Genomic DNA, 15,440 nt, shown 5'->3' with positions numbered 1-15,440 from the left:
ATAATAGTGCAAAAATATGTACCTTTCAATGTTAGAAATATTATAGTATGTTTTTATGATTAAATAAAAATATAAAATATATATGTCAAATAAACAAGCGGTATGGCTTAATGTGACACATTGTGAATATTTGACATATTAGGTATTAAATGTCATGCATTTAAACTATTAATTTAACACCAATTTTGGTCCAATTAAATTAATAAAAATTAATTAAGTTGATTAATCTCAACCATTGATTTGGTTACGTGATGGACATACCAGATTAAATTAAAATATCTATAAATAGAATGGAAATTGATCCTCTCTCTTACACATCAAAAACACCTCTTTAACTCCATCTAAAGAAAAGGGATTAATCTCAACCATTGATTTGGTTACGTAATGAAAAGGGTTTCTCTCTCCCCTCTCTCTCTCTCAAATAAAAAACCCTAGCCGTCAAGAGTTTTTCTTTTATTTTTCGCTTCGGCTGCCGTCAATGGTTTATTTTTACCGTTGGCGGTAGTCATTTTTTTTATTGCTTTAGAATAAAATAAATGGCCGACTCTTTTTCATCTTTTTTATTTTTGTTGGTAAATCTATCGACGAGGCGTATCAATTTCAATATATATACAAATCAAGAATCAGATATAAATCAAGACCTTTCAAAATTGAAGATGAAATCGTTATAGGTTATATTAGTTTTTTATTTTTATTTTTATAACTATTTTACAGCGATTGTCTTTCTTTACAAAAGTTTTGCTGTTCTTTCTCTATGAAAAGATTTGTTTGTTTTTTATGGAGAGTTTGTGAGTTTTCTGTTAGACAAAGAGAAGGATTGGATCTTATTGTGATAGAGTAGTTATGTAATTTTCATTTTCTAGCCTCTGGTTCCTTTTGCAATAGATAACCTTCCCTAGAAGCAATTTGCAATCCCATATCGCGAATCACATTGTGCATCTTTACGTATTCACCCTTATCTTCTAATAGGCAAGCGCGAACAAAAACACTAATTAAATGGTGTCCCTTGTCATACGCAATAGACAAATCGTCGTCGTACTCGTGCCAAAAATCTTCACACATCCAATATGAGATAAGGTCTCTCTTAGAAAGTTTGAAACTCTTAGAAAAAAGAGTGTAATATTAAAAACAGGACTTGACTTTTGGTTGGGCGGACTATAATAGCTATACATCAAAACAGAAGATACCTTAACATTATCCCCTATAGTTTGGAAATTTGAATCTGTTGGGTTGCTTAAAACTTCAACGGCATGATTCCATTCTTGGATAGTCAATGGAAGATATAGCACGAGCAAAAGTAATAAATGCAAGAGGCAATCCTCGGCATTTTTTAGCTATAGCATGAGCTAACTGAGGAATTTGTGGATGAAAATAAAGTGTTTCTTCACCCATCTTTTCTTGGAACAATTCCCAAGGTACTTCCCATGCCTAAGGCTGAAGATGGATGGTCTTTCCGGCATTCATTTGAGCACAGACTTCTTGGGAACGAGTTGTGAATGCTAATTTTGACCTTTTTTTCCTATTTAGAAGAGGAACACCAAGTCTCGCAAGATCCACTCGCTCCCATAGATCATCCAACAACAATACAAATCTTCTTTTTTGTAGTGCTTTGAAAATGTCAACAACTTTCTCTTGAAAGCTCTTCTCCTTCCACTGCTCATTGCAAACACCCATTCTTTTACCCATGTCGTCTTGAACTTTTTCCCGAGTGAAATCTTTTGAGACCGTAATCCAAATCACAACATCTATATTTCTTTTGAAAGTAATAAAGTTATTGTTAACAAGAGTAAGAAGGGTAGTTTTTCCAATCCCCCCCATACCGTATACACTGATAACCGTTTCTAGTTCTTCTTCATCGAAGTAGCTCCATACGTTGGCTGACATTGTCTTGAAGCATAGTGTTAGGTCGGTAGGTCTCTCAACAACTTATTCAATGGGTTGCTTGTAAGCTACCTGATAAATATTTTTCTGGCTGGCAAGCTCTTTCAACTCGGCGAGAAGTTTGGCTGCATTTTAGCCGAAGGAGTAGGTAGAGTAGATGTTCCATGAGAAACAACATCTGAGGCATAATTTGTCTTTCTTCTTCGAATCCTGTATGATCAGTTCTTCAACTTCTTTAGTGAGAGCTTCCACTTTTTAAAGCCATCTTTGGATGAGTTTGGATCTTGACATTCCTAGTCCTTCTTCCAAAGTCATCAACATCAGCGTCCAATTTGTATGCATGTCCTTTTATCAGCATCTTTCTGCCTCTAAAACTTCTTTAAGTCACCAAATATATAGTGCTTTAGGAATAAGGAAGTCCAAGCAACGATTCACGCGAGGATCTAATGATGCATTAACATGTAGAGGCATTGATTAATTGTTCTCTAAAATGAAGTTTTTGAAATGGGAGAGATGGTGGAATACAGAGCTTTTATTTTCTTTCTAGAACTCATACACATCCAAAATGTAGAGCTCTTTTTGTCAGCAGACAGAGTTTTTTTTTTGTCAGCGTGTAGAGCTTTTTTGTGTCAGCACGCAGGGCTTCTTTTTTTGTCACTTACATATACATATCCAAAATTATAGTTTAACTATTTTAATAATTAAAATTGATTAAATTATTTTTAACTTTATAACACTTTTCATCATAATCAATAAATTAGTTTACTATCATTGAACCCCAAAACACTAACAGTGTTTTTAGGATCCAACCCATCATGTTATTTCAACCTTTTACTCTTACCGCTCCTATTATTATTGACCTTTTCATGGGTTTTTGACAAATAAATACCCCCTAGCCATTATTATTTATGGATTTATGCCCCTTGGAAAAATATTTCCAGTTTTATGCATGTGGCCCACCAGCCCGCAATTCAATATTGCGGGGGACACCAGCCCATAATTACATATTGCGGGCTGGTGCTAATCTACCGGATTAACACTAATCAGGCGGATTAACACCAGCCCGCAATTCAATATTGCGTGCTAGCAAAGATTCCCTATCAGATGGCAGGAAATCTTGTTGAATGAGCAGCCTGCTGTGGGCTGCTCACTATAAATAAATGGTGAGATTTCATTCTCACCACACCTTACCTCCAATTCCAATTATAAAAAAAATACTCTCTAGACGGAAATTTGGAAGCTAGAAGGAATTCGGAAGTGCATAGGACTATTTTTTCGGAGCTAGACGAAAATTTCTTTGGAGTGCTATTATTCTTTTAAGAGAACCACAAGAGGTGAGCTCGTATATATATTTTTTAGTTAGTTTAGTTTTATTATTAGTAAAATGTTAAGAGTTATTATAATTTAGAAAATGTTAGAATTTTGAGTATGTATATAGTTTAGAAAATATTATACATGTCCTTAATTGGTCGGCGCTGAACAAGATTGTAAAAGCATATCAGTGCCTAATTGTGAAGCTTAATTGTTTCAGATTTTGCAGGCCTTTTAGTTCTTGAATCTGAAAATTACCATCAGAATCGCAACGAAACATTTTCAAAATTTGCAATAAAAACAGTGTAAAGATGACTTCCCTTGGGATCAAACTAAGAAATATAGTATGCTCCAAGTCCAAATATTTCAAATTCCTCAACACCTTCAATTCCACCGGTAATTGGATTATCAATGTATGCGATAGATTAAGATACTGTAAGAAAACTAAATTCAAAATCTCCAGGGGAAAATCTTGTATGCTACTCATCGACACATCTAGAACTGTTAGTGATTTCATGGACCGCAAGAAATTTACAGTTATCATAACTAAATAGGCATTAAGACTGAGCAGCAAAGTGGAAAGATTAGCACAAGCAGACACCATTTGAAGCGTAGAAATTGAATTGTCTATCAAAGAAATTCTCCGTGCGCCTTCCCACTTTTCAATCTCCGGAGGAGCTTCTGTTAAGTGAGTACCTGCTAGCACCAAACATTTGTCCGCCATCTACAAACTCATATCTTGAACCACATTTTGCATTTTGACATGATTGCCTTGACCTATCAGCAATTATGCCCGAATAAGAAATTCAATGACATGGTATCCATTTAGGGATGGAATGCGGCGGGGTGAGGAAGCTTTCCCCATCCCCGTCCCCGCTTCTATGGGGAATCCTCATCCCCGTTCCCATTTATTTGATGGGGATTAATCCATCCTCATCCCCATTTCCGTGGATTCCCCATCCCAGGGGCATCCCCACATCTCCATATAATTTTAATACGGCCATATAGTTTGTGTGTGAAAAATGATGAGTGTTAGCCTTCTAATTATAGTAGGGTATTTTTATAAATATATTTGTTAAAAAGGTAGTAAGGGTGATATTAAAAAAGATGGATGAAAAAAATGTAAATAAGTTTTAAAATCAGGTATTTTAAGAATAGTTCCATGAAATTCTGTCCAAATTTGTATTAGTATATTAATTAGCTTATCCAAATGTATCAGGAATCCGTTGTAGCACAATTGGTTAATTTCTTGATGATTAGAAATCCGGGTTCAAATCCCGGCAGCGGAAAATTTTTTATTAGTTTAAATTTTTAAATTTTGGCAAAATGCATATTTATCTGCTGAACTTGTATTCTTTTGACAGTAAATTAATGAATTTTAATTTTTCAAAATTCAGTTTCTAACTTCTATTTTTCATAAAATTTAGTCCTCCTATCTCGAAATTTAACGCGTGTATATTTTACATGCTTGAGAAATTTTTATATTTGAAATTCTATTTTATTAATATTTAGTTATTTTACTTTTATTTTTTCGTTATCATCATTCCATATTTTATTATTTTATCGATATAAATCCCTCAAATTAAATTTTAAATTCTATACTGTTAATTGCTTGAAAAAAAAATATGACTTATTAATGTACTAATATAATTGAAGGATCCGTAAAACATCTAACTTAATTTTTATAGGTATAAATTAAAGAAATTAGGATTCAAAATTAAATTATACATAAAATTGTAATCAATTTGAATATATATTCAGTAAAAATTAGTTTGGAGTTTATATTTAGAAAATGTCCAGTCAATTATTTAAAAATACGAAGCAGTCAATAAATTTAGGCCTCACTTGGTTGGGGGTAAGTTTACTAAGGAAATTTAACTTTTCGGAAAATAGCATATTTTTCTTACTTGGTTTATTTTTGTCAATCTACTTCCCGGGAAGTTGAAGGGTTGACTTCCCTTTGACTAGGGAAATGACTTCCCTAGCAAAATCTAGGTAAGTTTTACTTCCCTAGTTAAGTTAATTAAAATACGATTATAATCCTATATTTAATTAGTTAATTTAGTTATTGAGAGTAATATTATCTTTACATTTTAATTAATTAAAAATAAAATGCAGCTTTCCGGAAAATTACTAAGTGAACCAAGCAATAAAAATATTAATTTCCTCCACACTAACTTCCTTAGTAATTAACTTTCCGGAAAGTATACTTTTCCAGAATTATAACTTTTTTGAACCAAGTGATGCCTTAATTTATTTTGAGGTCAATCCTATGTAAAATTGACAATCCTACTTATTTAGTTTTAAAAATATATAATTATGTAAAATTCATAATTTGAACTTCTATTGTCATAGTTTTAAATCTATAAAATTAGTGCACAACAAATATGATAGCTATTATATTTAGATTATTATGTAAAAACATTAATAAGAATAGGCATTTATACTTTTTAATATGGATGTTATAATATTTAATTTTAGACATTAGTTTACAAAATTGTTGAAATATTTATATAAATAAACTTATTTTTTTCTGTTCAGTTCTGCTTTGAAAGTAAAAGTATTTCACTTCACTTTTGCTACAAACCAAACCAAATTTTATCAAAAAATAATCTGTATGTACTATGTATCGATTATATTGATCAACAAGCAGAGCAGACGCATTCCTCTAGCATCAATTAATTACTGCAACTTTAATGTGTGAATCATGCACCTTTTTCAGCAGCTCGTGCCCACTCGATAGTTGAACGAACTAAAGCATCCATCGGATCGATACATTTCTTGAGAAGAGGATCATCCTGAGGCAAAAGATCGCGCATATTGTCGGACGCAAGGATCACAGTGTTCACCGCTCTAACCAGAAGAACCTGTAGAGCTATTCTTAATAAATTCCTAGCCCCTTCCATGTCTTTTCTGTCTAATGCTTCAATTGCAGGGACTATAGTATGTTCCATTGTTGCTTTATCTGGCAGCACAACCTCAAATCCCTGCAACCCACAAAAATACGTTAGATTACGCATATATTACACGGAAATGGCTATCTGCTTAGATCACACCTATGTTATACGGATACGGAGATGCTGGTATAGGAAATGGCATTTTTACTAAACAGGAACATATCGAACAATTTTCATACAACATAGGATCACACTCTACAAATCCCTGCAAGGCTGCAACCCTGCGAAAACTGACATTAGACTATGCATGTTACACAGAAATGGTCATCGGCTCAGATCACCCCTATGTTACACGGAAACAGAAACGTTGATACAGTAAACGTCGAAATAGAAAATACAGAAACGGGAAACGTTGAAATGAAACCACATTTTTTATTAGACTAGATTGTAAATATAAAGTTTTGGAATTTCAAAAGTGTTTCTAGAAACGGAAACAAGCGACGAGACATAGAACTCGACAAGCTACGGCTAGGATCATATCCATAATTAAGACAGAGGAAACGACCTTACCTCATTCTGCAGTTTCTCCTGATAGAATCCTGCAGTCAAAGTGGCATTGGTCGCCAGCACGCCAATCCGCAAAGGACTCCCGGCCTCGAGAGGCTTAAGCTTAGCCTCTTTTAGCTCCTTAGCAACACAATCACCCATGTGAAGAAAATGAACAGAACAATCTTTAGAAACCTCATCATGCCATGAATGCGAAACATGACAAGGCATTACTATGCATCGAGCTCCGGATCTTTCGAGAAAAACCCTTTTACTCTTTAGACTCTTCACAATTTGGGAGTCATCAAATTTAGAATGCTCCTTTTGCCTACCAAGTGAAGGAAAATAATGTCTTTCATGTGATAAAAGATCCTTATTAAGTTCCGGATCGGAGCAAAGAACAAAAGGAATCGAATCTTTCCCATTTTCGGAGCTCCATTGGACTAATTTTTTGAGGAAATTTAGAGTGGAGTTTGCTGATATTCCTCCTATAATGCCTACAGCATTTGCTTGGCCAAGCATAAAAGTAGAAGAAGAATCATCTGTGTGCAAGATAACAGATGGTGGAGGTAAAGCCAGAACCGGGTTTAATTTTGGTTTATACAAGGTTTTATGTGTATTTACATGACTAAATGTATTAGAGGGATAATTCAATGACTGAAATGACATATTAACTTAAGATTCAAAGCAAACTCAAAAATTTACTGAAACAAAAACCTTTTCATGCTATCTATAAGCAACTCTAGATCAACCATCACCAATCAAAGAACTAATCGACGTTCTCGTCCCTTCCGGAAGAGAAAAATGACAAAAAGCCCCAATCTTTCGGTTCTTAAACCCCGATTTTCAGTTAATTTTTAAACTAATACCGTAGTTAGCAAAAACCCATTCAAATAAAATTAAAAAAACGAGCAAAATTCAATTTCAGATTCTCTACCGCTCAATGGCTTAAGCCAAAAGAAGACAGTTTGAAGCTCAAAATGAACGTAAAAGTGGATATGACCAAATAAAGACGCGAAAGCTCCACGTTTTTAGGTCTTTTTTTAGAAGATATAGTTTATTAAATGTAAGATCACAAATCAAACATAGTTGGACCCATTTTCGTATAGGCAACTTGGCAGGCAAGTGTATAGGAATCTTTGATCTTTCTAATCTCACATTTCACATTACAGCATATGATTGCTACATAAACTACCACTGCTTAAAACCTAAAATCACCAGAAACCAAAAAAAAAAAACACTGAAAATGAAAAACACATGTTTCTGTCAGTTCTTACCTTATCTGGAATCTGCAAAATTGCATTCAAATATGTCAAAAAAAAACACTGAAAATGAAAAAAAATACACTATTTTTTCACTCTTCCTCTATGTTTTTCAGACACCTTTGTAAATCTATTTGAAAAAAACTCAAAACATTTACAGTTTCATGAATCAAATATCCCACTTACCTTTCATACAATCTTGTAGAAATTCTGTTCTAAAAAAAAAATCTTGTTCAAATGATTTTCTTCTTTGTTGGGTAATCTTGATTTGTATTTTCATTTTTGTCATCAAGTTATTGATAGAAAGAATCTGCACTAAATTTCAACAACCTTTTCGCACAATAGGGACACAACCCAACATGTCATCATCGGATACTCAATTCCTTTTGTCTTCTTATACCAACCGTATCACTCAATGTCAGTATCATATCGAATTGAACCGAACTAAAATTTAAATTTTTTAACCCGAACTAACAATATAAATAAATTAAAATTTTAAAACCGAACCAAATCAATTGATTCAATTTACTTTTTGATAAGAAATACAATACAGATACAACATGGAAGCAAAGAAAGTAAGTTTCAAACCGTAAAAGAAATGACCAGAAATGCATGTAGACAGCAATTAGTTTACTTACACAATGAAAAGAATGACCGTGTATTGAAAATCAAAGCTTGTTATGAACCTAACCTATTGTACCACATTTCAATTTCTCTGTCAAAGAAAATCTTCTGATTCTTTAGAGGTTAGCTACTTGAACATGTTACACCTTTTTATACGCCCACGTCAAGATGATTTCGCCTTTGATCGCAGAGATTTTTCCATGCGTGGAGCTCGAAAACTACGGATTAGCCTCCGGACATCCTTTCTTATGGATAAGCAAGCACAAAGGACTGCAATGGACATTGTTGGGTGGATATAAAACCCTTTCATAGGATTCATATTAGCATTCTTTCGTAAGATAACTTCTCGTAGAAATCCCCATACAATAAGAAGTGTTCCGCAAAGGCTCATTCTTCCTGGTCTTACAAGACCCATCAAAGCTCCTGCCACAGTCAAGTAGCTTCCTGCAAGAATCTAAACACATACAGAATTCTGCAATCAATCAACTTAAAGTATCGCTCGATGTTGAATATGTCTAGTCGTGCAATATGAAACCAAGAGACTTTGTCGGAATGATAGATGGATTTGTTGACCACTTTATCGCCTAGATATGTTGCACGGAGACAAAAATGTTGAAATGGAAAACAGCGAAAAAGCAAATATATTTGCAAGAATAAGTTATGTATTCAAAGTTTTGGAGTTTAAGAAATGTTTTTAAAAACGAAAAAAAACGTCAAAACGTAGGATTCGACAAATTTAAGTGCAATAATACTCAAAACTCAACTCTTGTGCACATTTAACTTGCTAGAGAAGCAGAAATTGATCAAGGTAACACATGAAGCTATTCTAGACACCACGAAAACCATTCGACAACTATCCGAATACAAATGGACTAATTGAAGCAAGAACATTAAGACATGCACGAATCAAATATCACGAAACAAATAATATCTACAAACAAACCTCCAGGTGATGAAAATCAATTGCAGAAGGACCTTTCTTCAAATTCGTAAGGTTATAAAGCTTGAGTAATTCATCATAGCCTGGTAAAGTTCTGTTCTTGACAAAAGATTTTGCAATGGCACCAGGGTAGAGAAGTGCCCTCACAATAAATTCAGGGCAGATTTCTGTTGCAATCAACTGAGACGATGTCAGCATTATCGGTGACGAACACATTCCAACTCTACATGGTGCCCTACAAGAAATACAAACATAATCAAAAATTATCAGAAGTAAGCTCAAAAAGCATCTAGACATTTCAAAATCATATTTTACTAAATTGATGATTATTAATGTTTAACTAGGAAGCACGGACACGGATACGGACACGGAAAACGGGACATTTGGACACACGGAAAAATGGGACACTTGGACACAGACACGGTGAACAGTGTTATTTTAAAGTTTCCTATATAAAAAATGAAGTCACCTTAACATCAAGTTTCCGACATGTTTCCGAAACGGGAAATGTTGATTGAATGAAGTGTTTATGCTATTGTTTAATATGGGAGGGTTAAGAATTAATTAATGGGTCATTATTGCACTATATTAAAGTACTAATCTTTAAACAGTTCAATTAATTGACTTTTGCAGAACTACAAGAACCCACATATTCCAAATTTTTTATTATTTCTTTGAACTAAACTGAATTCTGCCATTTAATTATTTATAGTATCATTACATAGAGAATAAACAGACCATAAAGAACATTAATTCGATTAACACATGCATAAAATTAAATTTACAATCATAATTCAGGTAAAAAAATCTAGGGTTAGAACAAAACCGAACAAAAAATTATATTTTCAAGAAATAACTATTTTCCATTTATACATTTCAAGACAATGAAATGAAAAGGAAAAGACAGCAAATTGATAAAGACAGCAAAAGAAAATTTAAAATACATAAAATGGAAGAAAAGTGAATTAAGAAATGAAATTAAAATTTTAAAAAAAATACCTGAAGAGAGGAACCTGAAAGATTATGATTAAGAAAAGAAATAGAGAAGCAATGAATGAAATTAAAGTTGCCCATTTCCTTGAAGAACCCATAATTCTCAAAAAAAAAATTACTTTAACCCTCTGTTGGGTCCTACAAATTTAATAGCAGAATTTACAGAAAGGAATTAGTTTTTAAAATAATTTTTCTATTTCCAGAGGTGGGAGTACTGGAAAAACTGTAATTTTTTTAAAATATTTTTAGTTCTAAAATAAATAACTAACATTTGTTGACATTAATTTACAATTAATTTAATGGATAATTACGTAGAGAGCTTTAAAATTTAAATAAGAAATATGTCCTAATTAGTGTGTTAAAAATAAGTCTTAATGAGTGCTTTCGATATTAAAAATATAATTATTTGCAATAGATTGATAAAATAATTGTTAGCATCAACTACTAAAATTATTAATTAAAATTAGAAGGATTGTGATTAAATTGTAAAATATATGAAAGTTTATGTTATTGTTTTTGCAACTAAATAGAAAGTTGTTTAAATTTTTTATTGATAAAGCAGTTTTTATTAATTTGATCAGTTTGAACTCCTATCATTCCAATCAAACTTAATAAAGAAACTGGTAAAATTTGGTGTATCTAAACGTCTACAATTCTTCTTTTGGCTATATGTAATCCTCTCACAAAGCAATTTAGGTACCTTCCAATGTTGAACTTCGGCAGAACTAATCCTGCATTTTTTTTTGGCTTAATTACTTAAAAACCAATCATCTTGAACTTTTTTTTCGTTTATACCCTAACCTAGGAAAAAATTCATTTATACCCTGACGTATGTATTTATGTTTCACCTCTACCCCGAGCCAGTAAATTAACCTCTTTTCATTAAGAAAAATGTTTAAAATAGTTCTTCATTTTTAACCTAAGCTAATTAAAGTATAATTATAAATAAATTTTTCTCTAAATGAAGGACTATTGTAAACTTTTTTTTTTAATAAAAAGAGGTTAATTTAGTGTCTCGGGGTAGAGGTGAAACATAAACACATAAGTAAGAGTATAAATGAATTTTTTTCTAGGTCAGGGTATAAACGAAAAAAAAAATCAAGGTGTGTGATTTTTAAGTAATTAAGCCTTTTTTTTGGGCAAAATAACAGTTGTATTAATAATCGGAAAATAGAAGTACATAATGTTTGTTTGTCAGAGCTAGATAATACAGATTACAATAATTACTCCTAAAAAGGAGGCTTTAAGGACTTTTTAGCCACTTCATGGGTCATCCAATTACACATTGGCTTAACATATGCAAAGTCGCAAGATATAAACGACGATGATAAGCGAACGGTATCAAAAATTATAATTTTAAGCTCAAGTCAACATTTTAGAGACTACGTGGAAGGCGTATGTCCGATGGCAGGCGTCGGACATATGTCCGATGGCAGGCGTATGTCCGAGGCACCACGTGTCGGTGCAATGTATGAACCGACATTGGAGATGTACGATTCAAGGTGTGACACATGGTAGATTGTGTGAAGCATGCCAATTACAGATAGGCTAATCATTTGGACACCTAATGACAGTATGGAAATGCAGAAACAGAAATAACAAAACAATGTTTTAATAAAAACAAGAGTTTCAGAGTTTAAGAAGCATTTACATGAAGGGAAATGAGATACCAAAATGTAACACTCGACAAGTTTTGTGCAATATATATGGAAACTTAAATTATCATGTTAAGTAACCTAAGAGATCCACCATTCAAGCTCGCTTCTGCCTTTATGCTCAACGGCCAATCTCCATCTAGCGTAAGAATATCTCTGGTTTCTTTCTTCTTTTTTTACAGATTCAACAAAATTAGTTAGCTTGTAAGCTCCTCCATCAGTCCCTGTTTATCAAGAAAACAAGGAAGCGAATGAAGAAATGACAGCTTCAGGATAGGATCTGAATTTACCGAGATTCTGAGTTAGACAAACGTCACTAAACTAACCCGTGCAATGTACTGCTCGGCATCGGTACGTTTCAGAAAGTGCATTGAATGGCGGGAAAGATTGGCCGTCTTGTCACTTAATAATATCCCTTCACCCATATCATCAAGCACTCTCACCTTGATGTAGGGATCTTTGGGTGGCACCATATCCTAGCACAAATAATTGAATCACGCATTAATATTATATATTATGAGTTCTAGGCTCATCCCCAAAATACAAATCTATTACTAGGAGTGTGTAAAAATCAAACCAAATCAAATAAGTTAGCCAAACCGACAAATTCAGTTCGGTTTGAAATTATAAAAAACATTGGTTTGCAGTTTTCAAAATGAATAAATTTCAGTTCACTTTTGATTAAAATAAAAACACACAACATAGAAACCAACTAAACTAACTGGTTCAGTTTTGTTTGAAATGTTTAAAATTCTTAAAAAGTCATTTTGTTTGGTTTAGAAAAATTAAAATCTCAGTTCGGTTTGAACCAGATGCACGCACCTAGACACATAAGAACATTGTAAATGTTTATTATATTTGATGCTCAACTACAGGTTATGCTGCTGTTTTCAAATTGTATGCAGTATTTTTCATAACTCGGGAAATTTTTCGAGATCACTGAATGTTGATTGAGATGCTCGTCGGCAATCTTTTAGCTTAATGATGTTGTCACAGTGAAACGAGAAAGCCTAAGCTATATTTTGGGCGTATAAGACGGCCTTTTAAGAGCAAATTATTGTTTACAACCTCTAAGCACCATTTCACTAACAATCAAAAGCAAATTAAGGAAGATGGAGCAGAACTCTATAGGATAAGAGCTAAACTAATAGCAATTTCAGTTAACAATTCGACAGACCAACAAACATCATCTTAAGATCTTCAGAAGCTTTAACTTGAATACATGCTACCATTTGGAATGTAATAATAAAGTCCAAATCGCAAACTATTCAAGAAATATTTCTATGTTTCATGTATGAGACAAGGGACAGAGAAGTTACCACATTTAAATCAATGCCTATCTCCGCCATATATGATTGTAAAGAAGTAGAATGCTTCCCGTAATAGTTTTTCTCTGAGTGAATGAGCTTCTCTTGAATTTCTTCTGGAAGTTCAAGCAGCTCAAGCCCTACCTTCCAGGCTAAACTGCGTATAACTTCTGCTCGGTTGTGCCTGCATAGTTTGAAATCATGAACTGGATATGGTAAATCTCAACATAGATCAAAAAATTGTTTATAAAATAACGTACGAAAGTACTTACACGTATGCTATTAAGCAGCGCTTGTTGCGAACTAAAGAAAGATGGTGAGTAAGAGCTCCATAATGGTCTGCATTTCTAGTTTCAGTCACATCCACGTTTTCTTCCTGCATTTTTCTAATGTAACACCAAGTCATACATCACTTCAAAAAAACCAAAAGGAGCGCGGATGCAATACAGAAAAAAAGATGCAGTGTCATTTATCTGCTTGCTAGGGAAAGGTCCTCTTAACTTACCGAATTAAAGCCTGAAGCTCAAGATAATGCTGACCACATTGACCAATCACTTGATTAAGCAAATCCTCCTGCATCATTACATATACGGTAGAGATGGTTCGAACAACAATTTAAATTAACTAAAAACACAAGCTAACTTATTCCCATCAATTTAAATCTTACATTAAATGGCTGAAGTTGGCCTTTTTCTCCACTGGAAAATTCTTTAACTAGCTCATATCCCTTTTTTGCATACATCTTCCTCAATCTTCTAAAACTAAAATACAGCAATTAAATTACCACCAATTCGGTCATTTAAACATGCATAAAGCACAGGACTTTATGAATTTGTTATGGACCCAAAAGTTCATAGACTTACACTACACATGATACCCAAATCTACAAGCAGATAAGAAAAAAAAACTCATTGGGGCAAAACAACAAACACGTTGCCATCATCACCAAAACCGAAATCGAAACGGAAACCAAATATATAATTAGATTGAATTAGCATACCTGAACAGCACCAAATATTATAATTTACTCCGATCTCTGAATAGATCCCAAAATCTGTACTTCCTAGCCTCCTCTAATAGCGATTGAAAAGTATGGTGTTTGGGCAAAGTTAATGAGTTACTGTAAGTGGGAGCAATACTTTCTTAGCGGGAATTGTTTTGTTGAATTTTTAAAAGCTAGCGCTGAAAATGGGTGTCGTTTGTAGCGGATATTCTAACTTTCTAAAGGCTTAATGTCTTAAAAAAAACTCCGATCTTTCATCCCTTTTTCAATCCTACCCCGACGTTGAAAATTTATCAATTTTACCCCATTTCGTATTTTTTTTATTTCAATTGTATCCTGAAGCATAAAATTGACCTTTTTATTTGACAAAAGTTCAAAAAAAATCTTCAAAAAATGGTCAATTTAATATAAAAAATTAATCTAATGCAAAAAGAGTTAATTTAGAGAATTTTTTACCAAATAAAAAAAAGTTAATTTTATGCTTTAGGGTACAATTGAAATGAAAAAGTACAAAATAAAATAAAATTGACTGATTTGCAATGTCAGGGTAGGATTAAAAAGAGAATGAAAGGTCATGATTTTTTAAGTTATTAGACCCTTTCTAAATGTGTAATTTGTTTTAGAGCAAATCATATTGAGATAATACCATAATTTATAGTTGGCTTAATTATTTAAAGAACAAAGGATCACTTTAACCCCCGAACTTGCGTCAAAGTATCAAAAAAGTCCAAAGCTGGAAAACCGGATCACTTATACCCTGAACTTGTGTAAACCGGCTCAAAAGCACCCCTTTGATGACGTGGCACCTTAATTGGAGAGTGAGATTTATAAAAATACAATTAACTCTAACTAATCATTAATTAAATTCTAATAAAATCCTAATTAAAACAATTTAAAATACCAAATCTCTAATTAATAAATCCTAATTTTACTTTAAAAAAAATTCCTAATTTCAAATTTTTTTTCATCTTTTTTAACAGATTGGCCGGAAATTTTTCCGGCCAATCTGCTGTTCTTCTTG

The 15,440-nt window shown here is 33.0% G+C and overlaps 4 protein-coding genes across 7 annotated transcripts; all 4 read right to left on the bottom strand.

Annotated features, from left to right (window-relative positions):
* Positions 1–852: 852 nt before the first annotated feature.
* Positions 853–3,916, bottom strand: LOC126680022 (probable disease resistance protein At5g43740). The gene is given in 4 exon segments (XM_056105843.1): positions 853–962; positions 1,040–1,275; positions 1,277–2,132; positions 3,451–3,916. Coding segments are annotated over 4 exon segments (1,668 nt in total).
* Positions 3,557–8,151, bottom strand: LOC126680024 (uncharacterized). Its single transcript, XM_050375051.2, has 3 exons — positions 6,660–8,151; positions 5,906–6,179; positions 3,557–3,969 (listed from the first exon to the last, which is right to left on the bottom strand). The coding sequence occupies exons 1-3, from the start codon at positions 7,302–7,304 to the stop codon at positions 3,917–3,919; spliced, it is 972 nt and encodes a 323-aa protein (XP_050231008.1). The 5' UTR covers positions 7,305–8,151; the 3' UTR covers positions 3,557–3,916.
* A 336-nt stretch (positions 8,152–8,487) lies between these two features.
* LOC126680026 (uncharacterized) lies at positions 8,488–10,600 on the bottom strand. 2 transcript variants are annotated; one of them, XM_050375057.2, is made up of 3 exons: positions 10,461–10,600; positions 9,465–9,696; positions 8,488–8,975 (listed from the first exon to the last, which is right to left on the bottom strand). In XM_050375057.2, the coding sequence occupies exons 1-3, from the start codon at positions 10,550–10,552 to the stop codon at positions 8,685–8,687; spliced, it is 615 nt and encodes a 204-aa protein (XP_050231014.1). In that variant the 5' UTR covers positions 10,553–10,600; the 3' UTR covers positions 8,488–8,684. The 2 variants fall into 2 exon arrangements, with proteins under 2 accessions (XP_050231014.1, XP_050231015.1); XM_050375058.2 differs by lacking the exon at positions 10,461–10,600 and adding an exon at positions 9,931–10,197.
* A 1,450-nt stretch (positions 10,601–12,050) lies between these two features.
* LOC126680027 (uncharacterized) lies at positions 12,051–14,634 on the bottom strand. 3 transcript variants are annotated; one of them, XM_050375059.2, is made up of 7 exons: positions 14,417–14,634; positions 14,084–14,177; positions 13,922–13,989; positions 13,689–13,802; positions 13,429–13,600; positions 12,436–12,585; positions 12,051–12,333 (listed from the first exon to the last, which is right to left on the bottom strand). In XM_050375059.2, exons 2-7 carry the CDS (start codon positions 14,156–14,158, stop codon positions 12,307–12,309), a joined length of 606 nt encoding a protein of 201 aa, XP_050231016.1. In that variant the 5' UTR covers positions 14,159–14,177; positions 14,417–14,634; the 3' UTR covers positions 12,051–12,306. The 3 variants fall into 3 exon arrangements, with proteins under 3 accessions (XP_050231016.1, XP_050231017.1, XP_050231018.1); XM_050375060.2 differs by having other exon boundaries at positions 14,084–14,171; XM_050375061.2 differs by having other exon boundaries at positions 14,084–14,168.
* Positions 14,635–15,440: the final 806 nt, after the last annotated feature.

This window comes from Mercurialis annua, linkage group LG5, assembly GCF_937616625.2.
Source record: "Mercurialis annua linkage group LG5, ddMerAnnu1.2, whole genome shotgun sequence".
In the NCBI taxonomy this organism is placed as follows: domain Eukaryota; kingdom Viridiplantae; phylum Streptophyta; class Magnoliopsida; order Malpighiales; family Euphorbiaceae; genus Mercurialis; species Mercurialis annua.
The sequence above is the reverse complement of the archived record's forward strand: the minus strand, read 5'-3'. Positions and strand labels throughout refer to the sequence as shown.